General features: G+C 44.1%; 1 protein-coding gene across 1 annotated transcript in view; it reads right to left on the bottom strand.

The window, feature by feature from the left end:
* Positions 1–8300, bottom strand: part of USE1 (unconventional SNARE in the ER 1) — a 24636-nt gene extending 16336 nt beyond the window's left edge. Inside the window, exon 1 of the mRNA XM_053464302.1 lies at positions 8148–8300. Coding sequence (XP_053320277.1) covers positions 8148–8249 — 102 coding nt within the window. The 5' untranslated portion in view covers positions 8250–8300. The remainder of the gene's footprint in view (positions 1–8147) is intronic.
* Positions 8301–8616: the final 316 nt, after the last annotated feature.

The following is an 8616-nucleotide window of genomic DNA, read 5'->3' as shown; positions in this document are numbered from 1 at the left end:
TGGTCATAAAGGAATGGACATGGTCAGCAACAATACTCAGGTAGGCTGTTGCGTTTAATCGATCCTCAAATGGTACTAGGAGGCCCAAAGTGTGCCAAGAATATGCCCCCCACACCATTACACCATCACCAGCAGCCTGAACCGTTGATACAAGGCAGGGTGGATCCATGCTTTCATGTTGTTTACGCCAAAATCTGACCCCTGCTACCTGAATGTCGTAGCTGGAATCGAGACTCATCAGACCAGGTAACGTTCTTCCAGTCTTCCATTGTCCAATTTTGGTGAGCCCGTGCAAATCGTAGCCTCAGTTTACTGTTCTTAGCTGACAGGAGTGGCACCCGTTGTGGTCTTCTGCTGCTGTAGCCCATCTGCTTCAAGGTTCGACGTGTTGTGTGTTTAGAGATGGTATTCTGCATACCTTGGTTGTAACGAGTGGTTATTTGAGTTACTGTGGCATTTCTTTCATCTCTAACCAGTCTCCCCATTCGCCTCTGACCTCTGACATCAAACAAGGTATTTTCTTCCACACAACTGCCGCTCACTGGATATTTTCTCTTTTTAGGACCGTTCTCTGTAAACCCTAGAGATGGTTGTGTGTGAAAATCCAAGTAGATCAGCAGTTTCTAAAATACTGAGACCAGCCTGTCTGGCACCAACAACCATGCCACGTTCAAAGTCACTTAAATCACCTTTATTCGCCATTCCGATGCTCGGTTTGAACTTCAGCAAGTTGTCTTGACCACATGTACATGCCTAAATGCATTGAGTTGCTGCCATGTCATTGACTGATTAGCTATTTGTGTTAATAAGCAATTGAACAAGTGTACCTAATAAAGTGGCCAGTGAGTGTATGTTTACCTTCCTGATTCACACCACTTGCATAAACTTCAAGTCAACAAAATATCATGTGATATGAGTGATTTTGTTTTTCTTATTGTGCTGTGTATACTTTTTTGTTTATATAAATATACTTACCATATATACATGAAATCACAGAAAAAAGCAACAAAAAACATAAAAACACCGGGTATTTCTAAACTCAGGACAAATAGTAGAATCTATTTGGCAGGTTTTTTCATTAGCTTTTATAGATGAGTAAAAGATTTTAAAGTCAGAAAAGTCATTTTTTCCCCCTAAATTTTTCACTATATTTTATACTTTTTTATAGTAAATGATATGATACAATCACAATAATGACAACTAAAGAAAGCCCTTCTTGTCCTGAAAAAAAACAAAAAATGGGAAATGGGAAAGAAGAAAATTACAACTAAACATGAGCACGGCAGAAATGTTAAAACAGTCATTGTCACGAAGGGTACAAAAAATAAAATCAGCCATTGTCATGAAGGGATTAAATCAGATATTCTATAAAGTAACTGAAAATGTTCTCTGAACTAGGCCTCTAAATCAAACAAAACTAGAGCTGAAACAACGAATCGATAAAATCGATAACGGAAATCATCGATAACGATTTCCGTTATCGATTAATCGAGTGATCAATTCGTTGTTGGAGCACTCGGCTCCTTTTACTTACCTCCGCGAGCGTTCCCCGCTTCTGCTACACGCTCTGCAGTCTCCGCCTTCTTTTAGCTACGTGACGGATGTGACGCGTTCCGGAGGTAAGTATTCTTCATGTCTATGTGCACGGATCGCACAGAGCCACTCGCACAGAGCGAATCGCTCTGTGCGAATGGAGCCACTCGCACAGAGCGGTTCGCTCTGTGCGAGTGGCTCCACTCGCACAGAGCGGTTCGCTCTGTGCGAGTGGCTCCACTCGCACAGAGCGGTTCGCTCTGTGCGAGTGGCTCCACTCGCACAGAGCGGTTCGCTCTGTGCGAGTGGCTCCATTCGCACAGAGCGGTTCGCTCTGTGCGAGTGGCTCCATTCGCACAGAGCGGTTCGCTCTGTGCGAGTGGCTCCATTCGCACAGAGCGGTTCGCTCTGTGCGAGTGGCTCCATTCGCACAGAGCGGTTCGCTCTGTGCGAGTGGCTCCATTCGCACAGAGCGGTTCGCTCTGTGCGAGTGGCTCCATTCGCACAGAGCGGTTCGCTCTGTGCGAGTGGCTCCATTCGCACAGAGCGGTTCGCTCTGTGCGAGTGGCTCCATTCGCACAGAGCGGTTCGCTCTGTGCGAGTGGCTCCATTCGCACAGAGCGGTTCGTGAGTGTGGGTGCAGGGCAGAGTGGGGGTGGGGGTGCAGGGCAGAGTGGGGGTGGGGGTGCAGGGCAGAGTGGGGGTGGGGGGTGCAGGGCAGGAGACTGGGTGCAGGGCAGAGTGGGGGTGGGGATGCAGGGTGTGAGTGTGGGTGCAGAGCAGAGTGGGAGACTGGGTGCAGGGCAGAGTGGGGGTGGGGATGCAGGGCAGGGTGTGAGTGTGGGTGCAGGGCAGAGTGGGTGCAGGGCAGAGTGTGAGTGTGGGGGCAGGGCAGAATGTGGGGGCAGGGCTGGGTGCAGGGCAGAGTTAGAGACTGGGTGCAGGGGCACAGTGCAAAGTGCTGGGTGCAAAGTGCCAGTGCTGGGTGCAAAGTGCCAGGGCTGGGTGCAAAGTGCTGGGTGCAAAGTGCCAGGGCTGGGTGCAAAGTGCAAAGTGCTGGTGCAAAGTGCTGAATGCTGGGTGCAAAGTGCTGGATGCAAAGTGCCAGGGCTGGGGCAAAGTGCTGGGTGCAAAGTGCTGGGTGCAAAGTGCCAGGGCTGGGTGCAAAGTGCTGGGTGCAAAGTGCTGGGTGCAAAGTGCTGGGGCAAAGTTTCTTGAACAGTAATAGTCCACCTCTTTTCAGAATGTTTGGGGTTATTTTGTTTCATAAATATTGTGTTTGGGTTCTTGTACTTTGAAAATATTGTTTTTTATTACATCATAACAAAATAAGAATGTTAATGTAAATTTTAAGTTGTTTTTTAACATCCAGTTCATTAAATTCTTTTAAATAAACGAAAAATTTGCATATTGTTTTTTTTTATCCGATTAATCGATTAATCGAAAAAATAATCGGCCGATTAATCGATTATTAAAATAATCGTTAGTTGCAGCCCTAAACAAAACCAAAGAAAAAGTTAAGCCTAAATCCCTTTGTTGATGTTCTTGTTTCGATAATAAAAGTAGTGTTTCAGCGGCAGTCACCTGGGTGTGCTGCGTGCATGCATAGGTATTGGGTTCATGCATTTTCACTCCGCCAAAACGTTCTCCCCTTGGGGCAGCATATGGGATTTAACACTGTCAGTTGTCATGTAGTATAAAGGCACACTGGTATGCTTAACAGGCCAATATTTCATGCAAATGAAGCAGAAACTCTGCAGAGCATCAGGAGCCTGAGGGATCTGACAAGTACCACTGAAATAGTTGTCACTAACGTTTGACATGACAGTTACTTCAAGTCATCTAACATTTTCACAGAACAGCCATAACATTATGACCACTGACAGGTGAAGGGAATAACACTGATAATCTTGTTATCATGGCACCCAGCACGTGGGATATATTAGGAAATTAACATTTCCTCCTCAAAGTCGTTAGAAGCAGGAAAAATGGGTTACTGTAAGGATCTAAGCGACTCTGACAAAGGAAAAATTGTGATGGCTAGACCACTGGGTTAGAGCATCTCCAGAACCGCAACCGGTCTGCAGTGTTCAGTACCAAGGAAGGAAAGGCGATGAACCGGCGACAGAGTCATGGATGGCAAAGACTCACTGATGCACATGGGGACGAAGGCTGGCCCATGTGGTCAAATCCAAAAGACTAGCTACTGTACCTCTAATAGCTGAAAAAGTTCATGCCAGTTATGATAGAAAGGTGTCAGAACCCACAGTGCATTGCAGTTTGTTGGGTATGTAGCTACATAGCCAAAGACCAGTCAGGGTACCCATGGTGAAAGCACCTACAATGGGCCTGTGAGCATAAGAACTGGACTAAGGACCAATGGAAGAAGGTGGCCTGGTCTGATGAATCACATTTTCTTTTACATTTTGGCCTACATGGCACCAGGATACACCATGAGACGAAGGCAAGTTGACAGAGGCAGTGTGATACTTTGGGGAATGTTCTGCTGGGAAAACTTAGGTCCTTCCATTCACAAGGATGTTACTTTGACACGTACCACCTACCTAAAAATCATTGCAGACCAAGTACATCCTTTCATGGACACAGTATTCCCTGATGACATTGGCCTCTTCCAGCAGGATAACACGCCCTACCATGAAGCAGAAGTGGAATGGCTTGAGAACACAATGAGTTCAGGGTGTTGACTTGGCCTCCAAATTCCCTAAGACTGTCCCCTGGAGGTCTACTGGAGTCCATGCCTTGACAGATCAGAGCCGTTTTGACAGCAAAAGGGAGACCTACACAATATTAGGCAGGTGGTCATAATGTTATGGCTGATCGGTGTACATCTTAGTGGGGTGTTTATTCATACAAAAGAAAACAGGCTAAATATTTCACTACCTTCTGGAGGTGTGTGTATATGTATATATATATATATATATATATATATATATATATATATATATACATACATTCATTCATATCGTATATCTTTCACAGTCCTGACAGGCTGAAATACAAGAGAACAGGACTGTACAATAATCTCAAGAAGCAGTATATCACAGACTGTAGATCTTCGCACAAATAATTTTGGGAATAGTTTGAGGTGAGCTACTGCCACACTGTGGCTATGAGTGGAAGCAAACAAACTGTTAAATTTTACAACACCATGGTATAATATACACAAGTATAACGAACAAGAGGAGAAACAGATCACCTCTGTGAAAAAAGCATGATAGAAACAGGAAGGGGAAGAATTAACATGTCACCACAAAGCTCAGAAAGGGAAAAGAAATATTGAATATGGGAGCTTCATATGATGCATTTAAGTTATACTAAAAAGGAACCTTGAATAGCCACCTTAACAATTTGAAAGACATTATATTATTATGCAAATATGACCTATTTGTGAATTAGAGTCTTTCCCTGCAACTGGTCGCATGGCATTCTAAGTTTGAACATTAATATAAAAAGACAAACAATCCAACATATATTTATCAGGCACTAGGTGGTGTATTCTCTGTTGTTGACTGCACTGTCTTGTCGAGTTTGCAGTCTAAATAAACCCTGTCTAAAAATGAGGCTGCAAGAGGCCAGTTTCGTCCAACAATAATGCTTTTATTGTGAAAGAAATGAAAAACTATAGGCGATATTTGATCGTTCAAGTAGACGTGTATAAAATAATCAATTGTCCGCTGACGTAAAGCGATTTTACATGTTCAAAAGATGCACAGTGTGTGATTACTATGCAAATTGTTAACCGACAATGCCAGTGATTCTTTGCGTTGATTACACAAATGAATCCAGCAACCATTCCAGACTGCATCTTATTTTAGCATCTCATCTCTTCCCTACAGCCACCTGCGCTAATCATACAGCAGTATAAGAAGCTTGCTGAGGGTATATGGAAAACTTGCACCATTAGAGGGCACCCTGATGACTTTTGAAATGCTGCAATGTGTTCATCCTCCAAAACAGCCAACAAAATATGTTCAACTTTGAGTCCCCTACCACCTCTAAATACCTTGGAAAAAGTGTTCTGGTGGCCTAGTACTAGACTGCACCTCTGTATAGCCAAGCGCCTTTAATAACTGAGGAAACAAGCATATGGCTTGATACGATGGTGCCGTTCAGGCAGGGCTTGACAAATTTGTTGTGAATCTCGGCGCCAGGTAAAAAAGTTAGGAGCCAGAATTTTTTTAAACTAACAGTTGGTCAGGAGTGATCTGATCATCATCAGCCCACTTACTAAACTCACAGCGTTTGACCTGGAAGCACCCTGGACTTTCAGGTCGGTGCTGTTTTTTTTTTTTTTTTTTTTTTCGATGCTGATGTTCCATTGGAGCAGAGCATTGACTGATATTTAGTCCCCACAAGCTTGTGGGGACCAATGTTAACCCCTGCAATGCCACGAATGAGTCATACACAATTGTGGCATTGAAGGGTTAACGCTGCACTGTCGCTCTCATGGAGCGATCAGGCAGCAGGGGAGGGTTGGGGCTGGTCTCCACACACATGGGGAGACCAAAGAACCCTCTACCCTGTCCCTGAAGCTGCCTCTGGCAGCTGGGACTCAATTGCTGGTCTATAGACCAGCCATTGCAGGGAGGGGAGTCTTTGATGACTGCTGTAGGCTTCCATGCCTACATGAATCACCAAAGGGCTTGTGGGGGCTCGTTATTGCTGTTGCTGGTCTGCCTGGGCTTCCAGGCAGACCACCAGCAGCAGAGCCCCGTACAAAACGGGAATTAACCCCTAAATGCCGCAATTGTGGCACTGAAGGGGTTAACGCTGCACTGTCGCTCTCATGGAGCGATCAGGCAGCTGGGGGTGTTGGGTCAGGTCCCCACACTTGCGTGGGGGCCCAATCAACACACAACCCCCTTCCCTGAAGCTGCCTGTGGCAGCTGAAAACACTATTGCTGGTTTTGCAGCAACCGCGTTTTCAGCCTACAGGCTCACTCCGTGGGAGTGATCTCAGGCTCGGGGGCGGGCTCGGAGTGGCTGTGCTGTCTGCCCAGACTTCTGGGCAGACAGCAGCAGCAGCGCCCCCGTGTGGTGACTCAGCCTCTTACATCCACAATTTTTTCTGGATGTAAGAGGCTGACAAAACCTAGGAGCCAGGACAAAATTCTCTGTCGCCATGGCGACCTAGCGACTGGGATTTGTCGAGCCCTGCATTCAGGGGTGTCCAAACTGCAGCCCTCCAGCTACTGCAGGACTAGATCTTCAGCGAAGGGGCTGGCTGAGGAGTATGGGAGATCTAGTCCTGCAGCAGCTGGAGGGCCGCAGGTTGGACACCCCTATGTTAGGGTCTGTGACCAAATATCCGGAAGCAGAGAAATTTTGCTAGACCACTGCCAATACAGTACCCTGGTTGGCGCTTAAACCCTAAGTAGTTTTAGCAAAAAAGTGATCTCTCTTTATCTCACAAGTTTTATAGTCCTGAAACTTGTCTGTTCTTTAAAAAAAAAAAAATACATATTTTTTTTTTTTAAAATATTCTGCTTTAATGATTACGGGTGCAGCAAATTAGTTCCGGAACCCCTGCTTTTTCATGTTACAGAACTTATTTTGACAAGTACACCCCACCAGTATGAAGAATTCATATGTTTATGGACATAATTATATTAATGCAGCGTATTAAAACCACATTACACCCATCTACAGTTACCACAGAATAATCTGGGGCAAATTTTAATTTAATATTATCAAATCGCTATTAAAAATCTTAAAACTAGGAACCTATGAAGGTCAATAAAGCAGTTGTTTTTTGGTTTGGAAAATTGTGTTCGAAGGTACACAATTGCAACAAAATATTTTGTAATAAGTTAATACACTAATGCATCAATAAACGTGTTCATTGTTTGTGAATTCTCTGTATCCCACTCTGTTGCCTTTCCTTGATGAGTTTAACTTATGTTAGACATACAACAAAAATGTTGATTTTTGATTTGTAAATGTAACTGTTTGGTATTGTCAGAACTGCGCTGTAATATTATAGAAATCAACCGCTTTGTGACAATGGCTGATTTTATTTTTGTACCCTTCGTGACAATGGTTGTTTTAACATTTCTGCGCTGCTCGTGTTTAGCTATAATTTTCTTCTTTCCCGTTTACTGAACACACACAAGTTATATACTGTGTTTTCAGGACAAGAAGGGCTTTCTTTAGTTCTCATTATTTTGATTGTGTCATATCATTTACGATAAAAGAAAAGTATAAAATATGGTGAAAAATTAAGAAACAAAGGACTTTTACTTGAAAAATCTTTTACTCATTTATGAAAGCTAATAAATGCAATTTACCCCCACCAAACCATTTTTGAAAACTAGGCTCCCCAGGGTATTTCAATTGCTAGTATTTTAACTCCTTCCATGCACTGGTCTGAGCATCATATATTCTGCACCATGCAGCACAGAGCTTGTAAACATGTTGGCAGTGAAATAAACCTGGAGAAAACAATGGACTTGAGCTATGAATGCGAAAGTTATTGGCAACACCATGATTTCCTAGTCAATTTTCCTTTACATAGTATCCACATAGACAAGATGGGTAATGTGGAGAAGTGTGTGGCGGTAAGAGGTGTCCAGGTCCCTTATTTAACCTCTCACCTTATCCAGTCTCCACTCCCCTTCCTGCCTCTTTTCCGACGCCATTGCCTCACACCGAGACAGCAGCCGTACAAAATTAATTTCCACTCTAGACTTCGCCATGGTCCGCAGCCGACCCGGTAAGCCCGGAAGCAAACACAGACAGTGCCACCTCACATCCGGCTTCCATATTGAAGAGGGCGGAAGCGCGTTTGTTTGGGACGGGCGACTTCTTTGAGACCGTTAACTACTTGTCGATCTTCCCGCCCACGCAATTTTTTGGGCGTTTATTCAGAAATTGGGCGGAGGTCCAATACATATTAATCAAATGTCTTAATTTTCAAATTTATACGGTGTTTGTGGTAATGTTTGGAAAGCTGGCCTATATTTTTATTACCCATTTCAATTTTCCTGTCTGTCGAAAATCAGAACCTATTATAATAGAACTGAATATTTTAATGCAAGACACAATGCAAGGTGTCTGCAGCTG

Source organism: Spea bombifrons, chromosome 1 (genome assembly GCF_027358695.1).
Source record: "Spea bombifrons isolate aSpeBom1 chromosome 1, aSpeBom1.2.pri, whole genome shotgun sequence".
In the NCBI taxonomy this organism is placed as follows: domain Eukaryota; kingdom Metazoa; phylum Chordata; class Amphibia; order Anura; family Pelobatidae; genus Spea; species Spea bombifrons.
This window is presented reverse-complemented; position numbering and strand designations above follow the sequence as displayed.